This window comes from Urocitellus parryii, chromosome 3 (genome assembly GCF_045843805.1).
Source record: "Urocitellus parryii isolate mUroPar1 chromosome 3, mUroPar1.hap1, whole genome shotgun sequence".
NCBI lineage: Eukaryota > Metazoa > Chordata > Mammalia > Rodentia > Sciuridae > Urocitellus > Urocitellus parryii.
In genome coordinates, this window is record NC_135533.1 from 76,779,675 (window position 1) to 76,801,378 (window position 21,704).

A 21,704-nucleotide genomic window follows, 5' to 3' on the forward strand; every position below is an offset into this window, starting at 1 on the left:
ATTTTTCAGTTAGATCCTTTGCGCCTATAAACAAATCATACAGGCTATCTACATCCAAACTGCCCATTTTTAAGTAGTTTAAAGTGCAATGATGTCATCACATATGATAAACTTCTCTTTCTCAGAAAAAAGTTTTAAACAGATAATTTAAACTTGTGAAACAGAAGTAGTGTTCCAAATAAATTAGTTTCAGAAAAGAAATTGTTCAAGTTGTCTGTCCCTTTCTGATGACATTTTTTTTTATTCTCAAGTTATCTTATTTCAAAACAAGAGTCATCTGGTTCACTATATGAGTGTCTGTCATAGCCTATATATAATCTCAAACAACTTAAATCTACCAGTTTTCGGTCTCTTCAAAGATTACCAGTTATATTTAGAGAAATAGCAAATAAACTTGTTAAATGTAATCCTTTTCATCATCCTCTGCTTCAAAATATTTTCAAATTAGAAAAAGGCATTCTTCTTGTTCCATACATTTTTTGAGAGAGAGAGAGAGAAAGAGAGAGACAGAGAGAATTTTTTAATATTTATTTTTTAGTTTTCGGCAGACACAACATCTCTGTTTGTATGTGTCGCTGAGGTCAAACCAGGGCCGCACACATGCCAGGCGAGCGCACTACCGCTTGAGCCACATCCACAGCCTCCATGCTTTTTTTTTTAATTCTTTTTTTTTAATATTTATTTTTTAGTAGGACACAGTATCTTTATTTATTTATTTTTATGTGGTGCTGAGAATCGAACCCAGGGAACTACAGGATAACATGTGAGCACCTTTTCTACAAAAGTCAAGAATAACAGCCACCTTGCAGGCATAAATCTCATTGTTGAAAAATTTCATTGTTTCCATGTTTTGAAGAAACATGTATATACTGTGTAATGCTCAAACCATGCTAAACATATGTATCTCCTCAAATATTACTTTGTGGTTAAAAAATATTAAAATCCCTTCTTCTACCTTTCTTAAAATATTCAACACATACTCATTATCTCTAGTCACCCTTCTATGCAACTAAACACCAGAACCCATTTCTTCCATCTAACTATACGATAGATCTTTCTTCCTTCTGATCAGACATTTCAAACCTATAAATTTCCATTGGAGTACCACTTCAACTGCATCCCATCAATTTTCACACAATGTCTTTTCATTTGCAACTAAAAATACTTTCTCGTTTTTCAAGCCATCATGCCATACACAAATACACAGTTTATGTGCTGATCTAAAAAAATTTTTTGAAATTATAGCTTTCTTATTATCCCTTGTTGACCCAGACCCTATTTAGAAATATATTGCTTAATTTTTAAATACTTATAGATTTTCCACATTCCCTTCTGTTGACTTCTAATTTAATTTCATCTGATCAAAGGACATACTTTTTTTGTGATTTCAATACTTCTAAAGTAAGATTTGTCTAGCATATGTTTTATCCTGAGAAAGTTCCATGTACTCTTAAAAATAATATGTACTTTACTATGAAGGAAAATGTTCTACATATGCTAGTTCTAATTGCTTTATGTTTTCAACATCTCATATATCCTTAATGATTTCTATCTAATTCTTTACCAATTATTGAAAACACAGTATTAAAGTCTCTATTATCGATGGTATTACTCTTTCTCCCTTAAATTCTATCGACTTTTGTTTAAAATATTTGGGAACTTTGACAAATGTTTGTAACTATTTTATCATTCGGATTGACACCTTTATCATTATGGGGTGTTCTTTAATAACAATCTTTATCTTCAATTCTATTTTGCATGATATTAGTATAGCCATTATATTTCTCTTTTATTTGTGCATGTTTTATCTTTCTCTGTCCTTTAAGTTTTGACCTATTGTGTATTTGAATCTTCAGGGTGTGTGACCTTCAATCTTGACTTTGTTATTTAGTGTGACCTTGGGCATATTAATTTGATTTTCTAAACAAAAGACTCTTCACTTAAACAATGAGAATAAAAATACACAGGAAGATTTTTCTAAGAATTAAATGAGACATTTCTGAGGCAATTGTACCTGGCATAAGTAGTGCATATATGACAAAAATTATTATTAATGATATTGCCAAAGAATAAAACATTTATCAAAATGTAGTACCTTTTCAGACAAATACTGTTCATAAATTCCAACAGCAGCTGCTCTTAAAAGACCTTTGGTTTGGTTCGTTTGATGTTTTCCATCTCTTTGACGACTTAATAAAACCTCTAGCTGTTGTTGGGCTGTAACCCGGTAGCCCTCCACTGTCATCCAGAAGAAAAGATGTGCTTGACCTCCAGTTTGCTGCATGTAATCTACCGGAACAAAATCCGTTAATAAGACAGACATTAACGTCAAACAATTTGGGGTCCATATAGCTGTATGACAAATAAGTAAAAAGGATTGTAGTTTCAAGTATTTAAAAATGTGTTGCAAATCTTTAAGATGAAAAAACAAGTTATAAGTTAAATACCAGATATGTAGAAAACATTAGAGGAAGCACATATTATAAAGATTTTTTAAATCTCATTTTTCATAATAAAATCGCTAGGAATAATGTCTACCACATAATAATAATTTCTACCACTTCATCTGAAGTAAACTACTTCAACAACACTCAACATTTGTTCTGAATAAATATTACTAGTTATAGTATGAATTTTTCTACATATAAAGATTGGCAATTCAGCAAACCACATATTTATATTTTTTATCACAAAACTGTATAGGGATTTTTTTAAAATCTTCAGATAAAACCAATTTTATATATTAGCAAAATATATAAATAAAACATTATTATATATTAAGACAGTATAAAAATAAAATACCACATCCACATATAAATAAAAATTATATATAAATAGCTTATATGCATATTATGCATTCTCAATAAAGTATTCTCAATGGATTTAAATTCATACTAGAATCATCTAGGTTTATTTTAAAAGCAGTTTAACAAATACTCATTAGTTATAATAAGCATTTATTTCCTTCAAAACAAAATAAATATCTTATCTCCATGGTTTCTAAAGAAAAAGAATTCAGAAAATAAAGGGTTGTTACGCAGCATACTAGCCATTCAAAATTTAATAACACTTAAAATTAAAACAGTATGGTGGGTCTTAAAAAATCATAATAAAATTACTATATGATCTAGCAATCCCACTTTTGGTATATAACCAGAACAACTGAAAGTAGAATCTCAAAGGTTTATTTGTATGTACATATTCATAGCAACATCATTCACCCTAGATAAAACACAAAGCAATCCAAGAGTCTCTTGATGGAAGAATAGGTAAGTAAAAATGTGGTGTCTGGGCATGTGTAGTATACACACACACACACACACACACACACACACACACACACACATAGAAACTGAATTATAACTCAGCCTTAAAATGGAAGAAAATTCTGACACATGTTACAACATGAATGAACCTTCAGGAAATTAAGTCAATCATTCTAATGGGTAAAGTTTTGGTTTTTAAAGATAAAAAAAAGCTCTAGAGATGGATGGTGGTGATGGCTGTATAGTATCAATTTTATATTTAAGATCACTGAACTGTACACTTAAAAATATTAAGATATGAAATTCTGTTAAGTGTATTTTGCCACAATAAAAAATTCAATGGCTATATTATGTAAATAAAATGAATTGACCTACCCATAAAAAACTGTAGTGCAACATTGTCTACAAGAATGCTGTCCAGAGGGACTGTGCAAAGTTTCCCAAAGTTTGCTGCCAGTTTCACAGTATTTATTTCCTACACACAAAAGTGAATACAGGTTAGTATTTTATCAAATCACTCATTAGGGTAAAGATCTTTAGAAAAATAAGGGAAATAAAATCTAACATTAAATTTAAATGGAATAAAAATAAAGTCTTTCCATTCCCTTTCAGGTTGATTCCCAATAAAATACTCTGGTTAGAGAACATACATTCCTAGTTGTTTCAAGAGGTACCTAGCAAACATTTATTAAAATAAGATAAAGATTAATTTCAGCCAATATAAAAAACAATCTAAAATATTGTATTTAAGTATTTTCTATCTCTGCATACTTCAAATGAAAATGAACAATTTAGGGAATAAAGAACTAAGAGGATATTTGAAATGATTATATATTCAAGAATGAACTCCAATATTTCCAATTTTTGATTAAAGTCTATTTGATTCTAACAGTGAAAAAATTCATAGTTTTTAGAAAAAAATGTATATCTTTTCAGAGCACATAAACAATGAATTTGTATCCTGTCCACAGTCATAGAGTGAAGTAATTACCTACATACAGGGGCAGGAGGCATGAATCCAAAAGTTAAACAGCATCTATATGCTAGACACTATGCTGATGACATTACATGCATTACTTAATTTAAGGTACACAGCAATCTTATTGGGTATGTGTCCTCAGTCTCATTGAACAGATTAAAAAAAATGAAGATTAGGAAGGTTGTCTATGGTGACAGAGCTGGTAAATATGAATCTGTGTCTTCAATTTTGCAGCATTTCCTCTGAAATTCATACAATTGCTGCAAACTGTCTTAACTGGTTTCTACCACCAAATCCACATCTCATTATCCCTGGTATTTTTAAAGAAAAGATTTGATAGGTTGCCCTATTCATTGCAGATACTAAATTAGCATAAATAGTACAAGAAGGAAGAGAATTTGAAAAGAGAAAAAACAAAGTATCATCAATACAAATCTATCTATCTCTGTTATAGTATTTCATTTCACAGAGTTGTTGAATAACAGACAACAGAATTGAAATGAATAGCCTAGAGCAACAGCAACAATGGTGCACACAGGGCATAGGTAAGAGTATATAGCATAACTTTATTCTTAATATTCTAAGTCAAATTCTAAGTAAAATGGTTATAAAACTTGAGATTCTGAGATTACTTTCAAAAGGAAAATATTAGATGAATTGAGCCAATAAAATACAAAGGTTGATATTCAATATAGAATTGACTTTTACAGGCTTCCAAACAAAGTATCTAAATTTTAAGAGGATTCAATATCAAAATGCATTAGAGAAAAGAGAATTTAACTAATGATGCTGAAAGATGACTAACTCTAAGGTCTGGATAAGGTAACTATTTAAAGAAAAAATGCATAAATAAAACCACATTATTCTTCTAATTTACATATATACAGTAGTTTAAAAATATAGTTAACAATACACACAAGTGACAATGTGACTCAAGCTTTATCTTTTTATTAGTAATGTTTCAGAAAGTTAAATTCATCTAGCAAACTGAACAAGATTTAAAAAAAATTCTTCCATTCTGTATGGAATTTAAATATATTACCCAATTCTAAGAATAGCAAGTCAAAAACAAATTTCCAAAATAGAAAACCAGAGCCAAATGGTGATACTTAAAACTAAAGAAACTAAAAAAATATATATTTTCTCTGCTTAAACCTCCAAATCTCTACTCTTCTTTATAGTAAAATTCCTCTGAAGAGCTATCTACAAACATTGTTTTTAATTCTTTTCTTCCATTCTTCCCTCGACAGACTCCAATCAGGCTTTTTCACTACTTCACAAAAACTGCTCTCATCAGATCACTAGTAATTTCCATGGTGGTAAACCTAAATGGCAAATTCTCAGTCTTCATTTTGCTCAATGTTATCATAATTTGACACACCTGACCTATCCTTTTTATAGATATCACACTCTCAGTATGTCCTTCAATCTTTCTGGCCATTTATTCTTTATTTCCTTGTCTGGATCCCTTAATTCTTCTTCAACTTTATTCACTGAATTGACTTAGGACTAAGTCATTGGTATGCTCTTAGTTTCACTTTTAGATAATCTTATCCAGTCTCTTAAGATTCAATCAAATTTTGATAAATTCTGAGGATTCATAAAGTGACCTCCATCACTAAACTTTCCATTGAACTCAAGATTAACCATTAGCATGTGTAACTGATCTCTAAAAGGATATCAAATTAAAATACCCAGAACTTGGTTCTCCTTGCAAATCTTTCCCTTCAATTTTTCATTTCAGCAAATAGCATATATTATTCATGAAGTTGCTAGGAGGAAAAATCTTGGAATTATCCTTGAGGTTTTTTTTTTTTTTTCCTTTCTTACCCCATATTTAGTCCATTAGCAAATCCTGTGAGCACCACACCCAGTCTCTAAGCGTATCTCATAACCTCCACAGATATTTCTCTCTTGGTCTGAAGCAGTAATCTTACAAATTCCACTACAGGTTATTCTTCATAAAAAGTCAGAGAATTCATTTTAACTCATAAATTAGAACATGTAGTGACTGATTTCCACCACAATTAGAATAAAATAAAAATCTTAACTATTGCCAGTAAAACATATGCATATAAAATCTAGCCCTCAGGTTCCATAAATTCATTCTTCACATAATCCTTGTCCATTCACCTAACCATGACGACCATATAACTCACTAAAGACATTTCTGTCTCAGGGCCCTTGCACTTGCTTTCACTTTTGCTAGGAAGATCAAAATCAAGCACACAAAAAATACAGTATGAACTCTCTCATGTTATTCAGATTTGTCTGTGCTCAATCTCTCAGCATCTATCTAAAATGCTCATTTTATATATTCTACACTGCTACATTTTTTTTCATTGCAGATATCATCATGATGTTATATATCCATTTGCTTATTTCATTTTCTGACTATGCAATGAAAAGGTAGCTCCACAAAAAGCTACCTTTATTTAGTTCACCTAAAATAGTGCTTGATTCACAAAATTCACTAAATGCTGAATTTTGAATAAATAAGTAAATAAAAAATCAAGGAATAAAATAATAACTTTTAATCCTTTGCATGTTTCAAGCTATGTTTTTTAAATTTAAATTTGTTTGGTCAACAAGTTTATTGTCATTACCCAAAGAATCTTCACAGAAAACCGTTGTTTTATTTAGCTCTCAGCAGCCTGTTCCTAAGCTCTGAGAATCAACCTTCTTTTAACCTACCCAATCTTTCTTCTGGGCAAGGGATTTTGGGGGATGGTTTCACCTCTTTTTAACTTCTCTCTTGTACTTCTTCTAAAAGACTGGTTTCTCTCATAAGCAGCCATGAGCTTTCTTATCCATCTTCCATAATGTCTTGAATCACACTGTTCTTTATTGTACTGAGAGAACTGTTCCTTGTAAGCATCTTCATTTTCTTCCACTTGGTAAGATACATATTCTGTCCTGATCCATGATATGCTTCCAAAGGTACTTCTGCATTAAACTCTTTGCTTTCAAGATTTTAACCAGGGAATCATTTGAGATTGTAAGAAATAGAAAAACCTCCATCCACAGCTTTCTTTAGAGAGCTTTACTGCCAGTAGCGGTTCTGGCAACAAGTAGCAGGTGACGGCATAAGCTGACCATGAGTATTTTCCACACTGTAATCTTGAATCTCCTGTACACAATGCTTTCCACATTCAATTAATCTCCAGTTATTAATCTCCAGCTACTTCCACTTGGCCTCCATAGGTCTTGCCCATGGCAACCTACTGAGAAGTCTATGGGCCAGCTGTACATCAGTATAATACTCTACAGCATAATTGGTTAGGCCTACTTTCAGACCATATTTTTCTTTTTTTAAAAGAGAGAGAGAGAGAGAGATTTTTTTTTTTTTTTTTTTTTGGTAGATGGACACAACACAATGCCTTTATTTTTATGTGGTGCTGAGAATTGAACCCGGGTCCCGTGCGCGCGCTAGGGGAGCACTCTACCGCTGAGCCACAATCCCAGCCCCTCACACCATATTTTGGTAGTTCAAATATATATGCTGCACAGACTATCGTATCCTCTTCCATACTGACATAAGCAATCTGGCAAATGATAACTATCATCCTGTATTTGAGCATATACTTCTCCTGGATCACCGATTGTTACTGAGCTTGAGTAATCAAGTTTTACCCTCTCTTCTAAATTTCACTTTACATGTCTTAACTTTAAAGCTTATTCTTGACAGCTGTAGTAAAACCTACGTTGTGGAACCAAGATTGGTGTCCATAGCTTAACAGAGCTATGGAGGCCCAGCAGCAGTATGGGGGAGAAAGTTCAAGTGGTATTTTAACTAATCTCTTTGATTTGCTTTAATAAATACTTATCATATTATAGTATACAAGAGAAAACTGTTGTGAAATCCCTGCTGTAGAATGTTGCATTGGTTAATATCCGACCCTTTTCACTCTCATACATTGTTGGTGGAGCTGCAAAGAGGTGCAACTACTATGGAAAACAGTATAAAGATTCCTCAGAAAACTTGGAATGGTACTACCATTTGACCCAGTTATTCCACTCCTCAATCTATACCCAAAGACCTTAAAATCAACATACAAAGTGACAGAGCTATACCAATGTTTACAGCAGCTCAAGTACAATAGCCAAGCTATGGAACTTACCTAGATGCCCTTCAACAGACGAATGGATAAAGAAAATGTGATATATACACACAATAGAATATTATTCAGCCTTAAAAAGGAATAAAATTATGGCATTTGCCAATAAATGGATTGAACTGAAGAATATGCTAAATGAAATAAACCAATCCCCCAAAAACCAAAGGCTGAATATTCTCTCTTAAGAATATGCTAAATGAAAAAAAAAAAACGAGAGAGAAATTAATTACTGTAGATGGGGTAGGGAGAGAAGACGGGAAGGGAGAGGATGGGAGGGGAGGGAAGGGGAAGGGAGGGGGGATAGTAGAGGTTAGGAAAGGCAGCAGAACACAACATACACTAGTATGGCAGTAGGTAAAAAAGTGGATGTGTAACCGATGTGAATCTGCATTATGTATATAGGGTAAAAATGGGAGTTCACAATCCACTTGAATCAAATGTATGAAATATGTCAAGAACTTTGTAATGTTTCGAACTAATAAAAAAAATAATATGCTAAATGAAATAAGCCAATCCTCCAAAAACCTAAGGCTGAGTGGTCTCTCTTAAATATGGATGCTAACCCACAACAAGGGAGGGTAGAAAGAGGAAGAAGAGAAGTCCACTGGATTAGACAAAGGGAAAGGAGCAGAGAGGGGAATAGAAAAGACAGGAAAAATTAATTGAACATAATTTTCCTAGCCTTATATTTGAATACACAACCAGGGCAACTCTGCATCATATACTACCACAAGAATAGGATCCTAATTAGAATAAGTTATACTCTTTGTATGTATAATTTGCCAAAATACATTCTACTGTCATGTATAACTAAAAAAAATAAATAAAATCTGACCTTTTGTCACTTATTAGCATTTTAATCACTAGAAAACATTTATAACTAAACATTAATTCAAAAGTACTTATTAGGGCTGGGGTTGTTGCTCAGTGGCAGAGTGCTTGCCTAGCATTTGTGAGGCCCTGGGTTCAATTCTCAGCACTATATATAAAGAAATAAAATAAAGGCCCATTGACAACTAAAAAGCTATTAAAAAATATTTTAAAGTACTTTATACTTACTTTGCCTGACTGCAACCGCTGTATTCTTGAGTCACATACTTTCTTTACAAATAATAAGCTATTTATTTGATTTTTGATGGTATTGATATCTAAAAGGAAACGAATTTATTATGAGCTAGGCAAATGGTGTTTACAAAATATTTTAAATATGTACTAATTTAACAAGATAACCAATTAATACAACAAATTTATCTAGTAAAATAAACAATCTGAAATTATGTACAGTGAAATTACTTCATTAAAATTCAACCATGCCTATTATCCATACTTTAGGCATAACTGAAATAATCACAAGTCACATATTCAAAAAATTATGCTTCTGCTCTAAGCAAATGTTAACATAATAAAATTTATTTAGTTAAGGTGAAAATAGCTAGTAGCATTAAGTGGCAGTTAGATAAGTAAAGTTTTATTTAAAGATATAACAATACTTAAAGAAAGCATTCTTTTACTTAAATGACTTACCATCACCAGCTGTATCTAAAGATCTAAGATACTGTAATTCTTCTGCTGCCTTATCTCTAACTGCTTCCAATTCTCCAATATTGTCACTCAATTTAATAATGTTCATAAAGGCCTCATAGTTGCAATTAGAATCACGGATCTGAAAATAAAGTTTTTTAAAAACAGTTGGGAAGGGGCTTCATTTATTAAGTAATAAATTGAATTTGAGTGCCTACTATATACCAGGCAACAGATGCTGTATACCCAGTGCTTATAACAAAAGGAAACAACAAACAAAAAACCTTATATTCATGGCACTTATGTTCTAATGGGTCAGACTGTAAACAAAACAGAATAAGTAAAATATACAACATGCTAGCAAGTACAAAAGAAGATTCAGAGTTTTTAATGATAGCAAAGAAGCCATGGTCACAGGAGCTAAACCAAAGAAGGGCTGAAGAGTAGAAGGGGATACAGTAGTAATGGGGGACAAATCTTGAGGTTTAATAAAGGTTTTGGCTTTTAATCTGAAGGAAATCAAATGTTACTAGAAGTTTTAAACAGAGGAGTAATATTCTATGCATGAAATATAACAATCATTACATAAAAAAATGTAGGAAGAATCAAGAACAGAAGAAAAATCAGTTAATATTACAGATAAAACATGATAATAGTGCCTAGCAAAAGTGAGGGTATGAGAAAAGTATATTTTAAATGTTCTTTGTTACATGTTTTGTGTTGGGAAATGCTTTACTCAGACAGTATAGAAAGACTGGCTGACAAAAATATATGATTTAAGTGTGAAATAAGAGAACTAAGAATTATATCAAGATTTATGGTCTGAATAATTGTTTAACAACATTAAACAAGATGAAGAAAACAAAAAAACGGAAGGTTTTGGAAGGAAGGCAGAATATCAGGAGCTCAGTCTTTGCCATCAAACAACAAAATGTAGATATTAAGGATGCTTTTGAATATGAAAGGTTAAGTGTTCAAGGAGAATTGGAAACATGTGTTTCCAAGTCATTGACCTATATATGATATTTAAAACCATACAACTGGACAGGAATCATCAAGAAAATACATGAGGATTGAAAAAAGAGGAGTTCCAGAACAGAAACCTACTTAGCACACTTACACAGCAAAAAAAGACTGAGGAAGGCCAAAAACCAAGAATATATTTTGTCTTAACAAGCCAAGTAAAGCAGTGTTTTAGCTAGGCATAGTGGTGTACGCCTGTAGTCCCACCGAGGCAGGAGGAGTTGGCTGAAATAAGGAAAACAATCCTAAAGTCTATATGGTATCTCAGAGGAACCTGAATAGCCAGCCTGGGCAACTCAGTGAGAACCTATCTCAAGATAAAAAACAAAAAAGGGCTTGGAGGTGAAAGTACTCCTGGGTTCAATCCTCATTATTTTTTGGGGGTGGGAGGGAGAAATGTTCTAAACTTATTTTGTCCCATCATCCTAGATGTGAAACACCTATAAAAACTTATAGTTTATAATTATGTAATAATGATATAATTATTAGTTAATATAATAAGATATATAAGCCCCCAAAATGAATTCTAGATTATTTTAATGCACCTTTGTCGATTTTGTTGAAATACAGTTTAAAACTAGGGATATAAGGGTATAATAAGGAAAATGAGAATGTCAAATGTCAAGAGAATAAAGTCAATAAAAGGGGGAATCTAAGAATTGACCATTAAGTTTAACAATGGATATCATCCTCCTTGACCTAGAGAACTTTATTGGCAGGGTTCAAGAAAGAAGAAGAGCAGGACACAGTGGCCCATGTTGTAATCCCAGCAACTCAGGGGGCTGAGGCAGGAGGACCAGGAGTTCAAAGCTAGACCTTAAGCAACTTATGGAAACCCTGTTCCGAAATAAAACATAAAAAGGACTGGGGATGTTGCTCAGTGTTTAAGTGTCCCTGAGCTTAGTCCTCAATACCGTGGGGGAAAAAAAAAGAGAAAAGAAGAGAGAGAGAGAGAGAAGAAAATATGGACAGCCAACAGAGTGTGAAAATTTGATGAAGCAGAAGAGTGGGAAATTGACAAAGCATTAAAATTGGAACTATCCAGAAGATGACAGGTACAGTGCACAAGAATGGAGATGCCAGACACAGTGGCACATGCCTGTAATCCCAGTGACTCCAGAGGCTGAGACAGGAGTATTACAAGTTCAAGGCAAGCTTCAGCAACTCAGCAAGACCCTAAGCAACTTAAGGAGACCCTGTCTCAAAATAAAACATTAAAAAGGGATGGGGATGTAGCTCAGTGGTAAAATACCTATGGTGGTGAAAGTACTCCCCAGTACCAAAAACAAAAAGAGTTGTCTTATCTAGGATGCTTGGATATATCACCAACAACCATAGGAGAAAATGAAGAGTACATGTACACAGAAGTAAGGAATGAGCACTTTGGAGAATAGGACATTATGAAAGTTCTCTTTTGATTACTTCCATTTTTCCATTAAGTAATAATAGCATGAGTGAAAGAGTGAGGATGTGAAAGGTGGGTACATGAAAGTGGAGGATGTACAAAGAGCTATTCAGGAGAGTGAGAGAAAACAGTTAGGAAATTATGATTGCAAGGCAAGAATAAGGGAACAATTCATATTAGTGCTAATGAATTTAAAATGAGGTCAGTGTAGATCTCCCCACCCACAACCACATGTTAAATTTAACCAGGGCTGTAACATCACCTAATAACAAATCACTGTAAGTGTAGATAAAATTTAAACTAAGCAAAACAGGGAAAGTGGGAAAAGATAGCACACTTAGGATACTGACTATTCTAAAAAAAAAAAGAAGAAATGGAGACTAAAATTACAGAACTATGAAAAAATATACATTACATACAGGGATCAATGATACAGAAGTTAACTTCTCATTAGAAACGATGGATACAAGATGATAATTACAAAGATTTTTTCCAATTAAACATTTATACAAGTACTAAATGAAACTGTTGACGAAAGGACCCCATTTTTCCCAGCACCATTTTTTGAAGAGATTATTCTTTCCCACTGGGTAGTCTTTAACACCACATGGAAGATTACTTTATCATATACGTGAGAGTTTATTTCTGGGTTCTGCATCCTGTTCCAATGGGACTACGTGTCTGTTTTTATGCCAATAACACACTATTTAATTACTGTAGCATAAGTTTTGAAATAAAGAAGGATGAGGTTTCCTGAAATTTTGTCCTCATGATTGTTTTGGCTATTCAGGTTCCTCTGAGATACCATATAGACTTTAGGATTGTTTTCCTTATTTCAGCCAAAAATATTGGAATTTTGATAGAAATTACTCAGAATCTATAGATTGCTTTGGGTAGTATTGACATCTTCACAATATTATATCTTCCAAAACATGAACAAGGGATGAGTTTTCATTTATTTGTGTCATCTTTGATTTCTTTCAACACTGTTTGTGGTTTGCAGTGTACAAGTCTTTCCTCATTTTGGTACTTCTTTTGCAGAATCCCATAAGTTTTGTAAACTCTGATATTGTGAAATATGTATTTGGTCTTTATTCCAGTTTCCTGACATGCAACTAATATTCCTTGGAATCTCAGGAGTGATAATAGTGTCTTGTCTCCTATACAGCCTCGGGATGAACGCTCAGTCTCACTAGTTTTCCTCTAGTTCTAGGGAGGAAAAAGGGTCTAAAGACCAAGCTGATAAATTAATGGTTAATAATTTAACCAAACATGTTTCAGAAAAACCCAAAAGGACTGAACTCCAAATACCTGAACATGTATAGGTTCCTGGAGGGTGGCATGCCCAGATAAAGCATGGAAGCTCTGCATCTTTTCTCCCAAACCTTACTCTATGTATCTCTTCCATCTAGATTTTCATGTTATCATTGTAATATCCTTTATAATAAGTGGGTGAAAACAAGTATTTCCCTGAATTGTACAAGTTTCTGTAGCAAACTAACTGACCCAGAAAGGTGATCACAGAAACCCCAATTTATACCAGTTAGCCAGAAGTTCCAAAACCCAGACTTGAGAGACTGGCATTTCAAGGAGGATAGGGTGTTGTTTTATTGAGCCCTCAACCTGTGGGATCTGATGCTATTTCCAGGCAGATAGTGTCAGAATTTAAATAAATTAGTGCATACTCAGCTGGTGATCTCTGAAGAAATGACTGCTTGGTTCATTACCATTCTGTGTTATAAAAGTATAGGAGGAAAAACTGAACTTGTTTTTCCTGTATCTTAATAAAAAGTCATATTTAAATTCTCTGTTGTATCAAATTATTTATCTCTGTTCTGCTTTTTGACCCATTGCTTTTTTAACAGTGTGCAGTCTTATTTCCACATATTTGTGAATTTTTCAGTTTTCCACTTCCTGGTGGCTTCCTTGTTGCAATATCTTACAATTTTAACAATCTATTCTAAATTGATAACAATTTCAATAATATACAAAACTTTCACTAACTTTACATGTCTATTCATTGATCTCACATTAGATCTTTTCAGATTTTATATCTATTGATATAGTTTGAGAGTTGTAGTTGTATGTTATGCTTTTATTTTTTAATTCTGTAACTGTATTAAAGCAATGTAGGCACACTATCATTACAATATAACAGAATAATGCATTTCTATATATTTGATTTACAAAAGAGCTTTGTATTTTTGTATGCTTTCTTTCTGTTCTCTAGCATTCTTTCATTTCAATCTGATGGACTCCTTTCAGTAATTCTTATAAGGAAAGTCTAGTAGTGATGAACTCTCTCAGCTTTTGTTTACCTGTCCTTCAAAAATGAAGGAGAACTATAGTATTTAGCTACAGGGCTGGAAAAAAAATGCTGATAATTTTATGAGTGCTTTCTGATACGCTAGTCCCTTTGTCTTGCTACTTTAAAGATTCTGTCTTTGACCTTCTGACAATTCAATTTTATTTAATTCTTCTCTGTGTGGGTGACTCTCTGTAGGTTCAACCTAAATTTAAATTTGAAAGTCTATTTCCTTACTCAAATTTGGGATGTTTTTGCCAATTCTTTCTTCAAATAATCTGTTCATTCTCCTCTAACTTATTCTGAAAATCCCAACATACATAATTGATTTACTTTACAGTGCCTGTAAGTCCCTTAAGCTCTGCATTTTTTTCTTCATTCTTTTCCATTTTTGTTTTTTGCTGATTCAATAATTTCACATAATGTGTCTTCAAGTTCATGGATTCATTCTACTTAATCAAGTTTGTTATTGACCTCTCCTAGTGAATTTTTTCATTTAATCATTGTATTTTTTCAGCTCTATTATTTTTGTTATTTATTGTTTATATTTCTTTGTTGATAGTCTCATTTTTATTTATTCATCACTTTTCAATTTGTTATTGTATATCTATGCTGTATCATAGCACAACCAGTTTCTTTAAGATGATATTTCTAATCTTTGTTAGGTCATGCATAGATCTCTTGTTTCTTTAGGGTTCAAGTCCTGGATATTTATTTGGCTATTTTATTTTATCCGTGTTTCCCTGTTTCTTTATGTGTTCCTTACTTTTTGTTTTGATTTTTACATTTAAAAAAACAGATACCTCCATCTAGATTTTACAGACTGTCTTCACACAGAGGAAGAACTTCATTAATCAGTCCAGCTAAGATTCTGGGAACCTCTCAAACTTCTGGGCTTCTATGTGTAATTTCCAACTTAATTTCTCAGTTTCTTTTCCAGGAGTTTATAATCTTTGCTCCTTCTAGTGCCTTGTTTACTTCAGTAAAAATTCTCTCATGCTGCAACAACCTGATAAGCCTTCCTGTGTCCTTGGCAGCCCCCAGGCATCCAAGATATGCTAGTTTCAACAGTGCTCCAATTAAAATGAGAAAGATATCAGCACCTCAGGAATTATCCTGAAATCCAGAGTACTGAGACACATGTTGTAGTCTTTTCTTTCCTTCTCACAGAAGTCTCAGGAGCCTGGCACTTAATAATTACATGAGTTCTGTCACTGTCTGCTATACTGCAAGTCCTCTGGCCCTATCACAAGTTATTAACCTATCTTCTGTTCTCTATGACCATAGGCATCAAAATATACTAGCTCCCCAACAGCACTCCAAGTCAGGAGGGAAAGAAACACATTCTTTGAAAAGCCCCTAAAAGGCCAGAATATTGGTCATATGTTCCATTCTTTCCTTTCCCTCCCAGTGGAAAAGCTGCAAGTTGGGTTTTTCTTTCTGATCACTAACTATGCCATGTTTGGGGATGAGCTGACACAGCTGAAATGAAATAGCTTTACTTACTTTTTTCAGTGCAGCTACTCTTAGCTTCAAGCTCACCTGGGGTATTTAGACTTCCTAGTTGGTTTCTGAAGTTCTCAGAAAGGTTGTATGGACCCTTTTATTTTGTTAAGTGGTACTTTTGTGGAGAAATAAGATCTGGGGTTTCCTATTCTATCATCCTGCTGATATCAACCCCATTGGCAATTTCTTATAAAGTTAAACATAATCCCTACGTTCCCGTAACTCCACTCCTAATGATTTACTCAAAAGGAAATTTATAGTATATTCATAAAATGGAATACTCTTGAGCACTTAAAAAAATGAATGCAAGGAAATTTTCAAAATAATGGTGTGTTAAGCATAAGAAGCCAGATACGAAGGAGTAGAGACTGCATGATTCCATTTATATAAACTTCACGAACAGGAATAACTAATCAATGGTGATGGAGAATGGAGGGGTTATGTCTGGGGGAAAGAGGGGATAGACTTGCTAGAAGTCAGAAAAAAAGAACTTTTGGGGATTATGGAAAGTTTGTTTTATGATTCATGATACCTACATGACTGTATATATTTATCAAAATTCATTAATATGTAGATTAAGACCCAAACATTTCACTTTATACAACTTTTACTTCATTGATAAAAGAAAAGGAATATTTGAAGAATAAAATAAAAGAACATTAAACTTGAATACATTTAAAATACAAGTGTCTTTCATTTTTCTTGTCTAGTTACAGTTATCAATATTAGCAAATTAAGTTTGATCACTTCCAGACAGAGACAAGACCTAACTTTTTTGTCTTTATAAAATATACATATATTAAGATAAAAATAATGCAAATCTGGCCATATTGTTTTTAAAAATTACTTTAAAATCATTCCCAACCATTTTCTCTGACTCTAGTACTTTACATACATAAGATAATGTTAATATAGTTCTAAGATGTTACTTTCAAATAAGAATGAACTATTCAATTAGATCACACTAACATCAAAATGCAGTTGAATAAATAAGAGCTCAGTTAACATTTATATTTATAATACCTATGCCTAAAAAGCTTTTCACATAAATGTCAAGAGTGTAAAAAAGACAAGAAAGGAGGCTAAAGATCCCTTCTTGATAAATTCTTCTCTTTTAAATATATTTTCTGATAATCTACTGAAAAGTACAACAGTGACTGTGTTCCCTTGTCTATTAAATCACACAAAACCCAAAGTATCATACAACAGTACATATCATACATAGGCCAATCATAGGAGAACAAGTAAAAATGTAGTAATTTGAAATATTTTTGGAGTATGTGCTAAAACCTTCACAAAATGTTTTTGCCATATAATGAACTACAGAGTTAATACATGCTCAGCAAAAGAGATCATCTTCAGTTAACTGTTTCACATAAAAGATATCATTAGTATTTTTCATGTTCATAAAGACCGAATTCTATCATTTTAATGGCTGCACAATACTTGATTATATTGATATGAAATAATTTATTAATTTAATCCCTTGTTTGGGATATTTAAGTTGCTTCCAAATTTTTATGACTATATGCAACGTTGCTATGAATGGCTTTGAATATAGATTCCTGCAGACTTAACTTTCACTTTGGAATAAGCTCTTAGGTAGAATACCAAAGGAAATACATCTTAAAATTTTAACTATATAGAAATGCACATATTTAAAGTTTCTGGTAGAACCTAATAATAAATAGTTGACAACTAAAAAGAAAATCAACTTTTATCACTTCCAGAAAAAAAAAATGCTAGGAATACAAAATAAAATTCTTCTTTTCTTTGCAGGTAACCCATAGTCTGGTGAGAGAGACAAATATGGTGGCAACAACAATAATAAAGCAATGGCTGGCAAGTTTGACAATGTCAAAGGAAATCAAAGAATAATCAGTGATTCTTTCCTAAGAATAATAGATGGGGTTAAAAGGAGATGAATGTAGAGAAGAAATCCTGGGTTCAAGTAATGAATCAAAGATCTAAAAGTAATAACAAAGGCATTCCCAGCAGGTAGCCCATTTACAACTCTTCCTTGCTATGACGTTACTGAGGAACAGAAAATACAATCAGAAAAGAAAAAAAAAATCGAACTCTTAAACAGAATAATTCCTATTTGGTATTCTTGAAAGAGCAGAAAAATCTTGAGTTATCCACTTACAAGCACATGAAGCAACTTAGGAAAACAGACCTAAAATACAAATATTCTGATTCTCATTCTAGTGTTCTATCATTCATATTTTCCATTATATGGTATAAAATGTGAAGCACACACTATTTAAGTAGTTCAGACATTGAGTTGTATTTAAAACCAAATATACGTTTAGTATCCCTAATCCAAAAATTCAAAATCCTAAACATTCTGAGTACTGACATTATGCCACAAGTAGAAAATTTCACATCTAACTTCATGTGACAGTTCACAGTCACAAGACAGGCATGCTAAGAATATTGCATAAAATGACCTTCAAACTACGTATAACGTGTTCGTGAAACAAATGAATTTCATGTTTAGACTTGGGTCCTATTCCCAAGATATTTTATTATAAATACCAAAATATTCTAAACTCTGAAGCATTTTCAGTCCCAAGTATTTTAGACAAGGGATGCTCCACCTGAAGTAGCTGTTAAAAATACTCATTATTTGTATACATAGGCAGTTTAAAAGATTCCATTTTTAAATAAGCAGTAGCAACACCATAGTATCAAGCAAAATAATCAATAAGCTTCTTAAAAAGAAAATGACCAACACATTTAACAAAAAATATAAAATAACAAATACAGAAATTACTTTAGAAACATTTTTAATTCCTTCAATAAATTATTTCTTAATCACCCTCATCTCCAAATAGTATTTTACATTTAAAAAATTGTTTCCAAAACAGAGCAGCAATTTTAAAAGGTACTTACCATCCATATGACATACTGATTAATATAATCAGGATCACTGAGTTGATTTATTAATGGAAGAAGAATTCCTCGTGCAAGGATTTCCTAAAAAAAAAAAAAAAATTAAAACCAAATTTAATGTATATTTCTCAAAGGCATAATGTAAATTTCCTGACACAGTGCTGTTACATAAACTAGGTATGATACACTTGATACACATACACATGTGAAAAACATAATAATGAAATGTTATAAATGGTGATATCCCACAACCTCATTAAAATAAATAAGACAAAGCTACCTATCAAGTTCACATCTCCACAATGACACTAACGGTGAATTAAGAAAACAAAAAGATACATCTGGTACATTAGTATTTATGTCACTTTTTAAAAGACAAAACATGAGGAAAAAAGTTTTTGTGGATTCATACATCTATATTAAAAATATAAAACAGAATGAAAAGATGTACACTAATTTTAGAATCAAGTTTTTTACTTCAAGGGAGAAAAACCAAGCAACTGCAATAATTATGTTCTAACCTATTTAAATTCTGCCTTTCCTTTAAAGCCTTACTGAACAATCAATTATACTGTAAAATAAACCCTAACCATTTCAGCTGAACACTTTTTTACATACTTAAAACACACAGCCACCCAGTATTTGTAGGATGTATCACTTTATATTTTCTGTTTTTGAGTACCTTACATTTCTCTAATAAATTACTACTATATAGGAATCCTCTGTATGTGAGTAGAATTGGTTAAACTACTGACTTATCTATCTTTGAAAATATTTACCATCTCTCCAGTCTTTTTAAGGTCATTGCAGGCATTTGATAAATGAGTAGAAATAAAAACCTAAGAAACTAAGAATTTAGAACTGATTCCATTTTCACCTAGCAGTAACCTTCATCCATTAATGCCTATGATATCTAAATTTATAAAAATCATTTCTTGAGACTATTGGAGGGGGCTAAATAACAACAAATTTAAGAAGATATTTAACTTTTCAAAGTAAAAGAGTAATTTATTTCTTTTTACTGGATTGCTAATGTATCTGGACCATTTTTTACATATGTTCACAGAAGGTGGTCTTTATTTTTCCTTAAAGAAATATTTTATTACATATGTTCACAGAAGGTGGTCTTTATTTTTCCTTAAAGAAATATTTTATGTGAATCTACTTTTGTAAATTGTGTAGGTCTCTGATAACTATTACCCTGTGATGAATTAATATCTCATAGGCACTAATATATGTTCCAATTATTTTTAGAAATGTCTCAAGATACTTTACGGTGCCAAATTTCAAGGAATTGCTCCTTTCAAGATTAGCTTTAGCCCCTAACTTCTTAAAAATTATACTTGCTTATTTAATTTCTTCCATCTAATTATATCTCTGGCTAAAAATGTTCAAATTTAAAAATGTACTTTGTAAGAAGAAAATTTACACACACACACACACACACACAAATGTTTTTCCAAAGTTTCTTTTTAAAATGAGGAAAAACACATTGGAAAGAATTTTTAGTAAGTTTTGTATTTACTAGATAAAGCAATTAGTTAATCTTAGAAAACTACTTTGGTATCTGAATTTGCATCATAAAATGGTCTGGCTATTCAGGGGCTAATTATATGACCCAATAATTCCTCTACAGGTCCTTGTGAGAGCTCTAAATATTTCAAAGCAAATAGCCATTTCCACATACTTCTTATTTTAAGACCCACAAATTCTAGAAGATAGTATCAGCTGTCACTTATGGAGGCCTGAAAGATACAAAATCACTGAAACCATGAATCTTTAAATGAAGAAAAGGGAGTAATAGAAAGAATGTAGAAGCAATTAAAAAGCAATTACTTCAGTCAAATACTGTGTTGTACAATCTATGCAAAAGACCAATTTAAAGGAAAGAAGTTTCATCTAAACAAAAATGTCTTTTCGGAAAACTCAAATTTGGGAAAACTTGGAGTATAGTGATCATTGACAAAATTACTGACAAAAGAAAACTGATAAGGACTATCATGAGAAAAGAAAAAGTGAATTGCTGAATGCAGGGCCTTATAATTATCCTTAATCAGATTCAAGCACAAAGAAATGAAGTATTGACTAAAAGAGGAATCCTTAGTGAAACACATTTGCTCATTACAATCCTACTTATTTTTAACAATAACCTCATGTAACAGGGCAGATCTTCATTCATAGTCCTTAGGTGTAAGTTTATTTCTCAGGAATCTGCAGTAGCACTTGCACCACAGCCATCAAGAGGGCAGGGTTTCCTGTTGCATTATAACTGATTTCTCTGATTTAATGCCTGTTACATACCATGTACAGTGTTAACCACTAGGTATACAATGATGATACATACAGATAAGGTCCCTGTCCTAAAGGAATTTATAATTCATTTGAGAAAAAGATGTCAATTAAGTAAACACAACAAATGAATTATTACTTTAAAACATGATAAATCCAATGATGAAAAAGAACTATGTACAGCCAACAGTAATAAGGAATTATAAGAGAGTTTAAGATTGGGTGGTCAGGGAGGCTTCTCTGAGGAAATGACATTAAGTGAGATATAAAAAGATAAATACTACTTAGCTAAGAGACTAACAATAATCAATCTGAGCAAAGGGAAAAAATCATATGCAATAGCTTTATAACTGGAGAGGAAAGAGGCCTTTTGGGGAAGAAAGCCAATGCGGCTGGA

The 21,704-nt window shown here is 32.3% G+C and overlaps 1 protein-coding gene and 1 pseudogene across 4 annotated transcripts in view; both read right to left on the reverse strand.

Annotated features, from left to right (window-relative positions):
- Snx13 (sorting nexin 13) overlaps nucleotides 1-21,704 on the reverse strand; it is a 146,223-nt gene that overhangs the window by 43,514 nt on the left and 81,005 nt on the right. For 3 of the 4 annotated variants that reach the window (XM_026408873.2, XM_026408866.2, XM_077795980.1), the window contains 5 exons: nucleotides 19,019-19,102; nucleotides 9,888-10,026; nucleotides 9,423-9,511; nucleotides 3,642-3,741; nucleotides 2,096-2,289 (listed from right to left, as the gene is read on the reverse strand). In XM_026408873.2, coding sequence (XP_026264658.2) covers nucleotides 2,096-2,289; nucleotides 3,642-3,741; nucleotides 9,423-9,511; nucleotides 9,888-10,026; nucleotides 19,019-19,102 — 606 coding nt within the window. Of the gene's footprint in view, nucleotides 1-2,095; nucleotides 2,290-3,641; nucleotides 3,742-9,422; nucleotides 9,512-9,887; nucleotides 10,027-19,018; nucleotides 19,103-21,704 lie in introns of those variants that run through there. The other variant, XM_077795981.1, reaches the window with a different exon arrangement.
- On the reverse strand, nucleotides 6,885-8,163 carry LOC113196481 (large ribosomal subunit protein uL18-like; annotated as a pseudogene).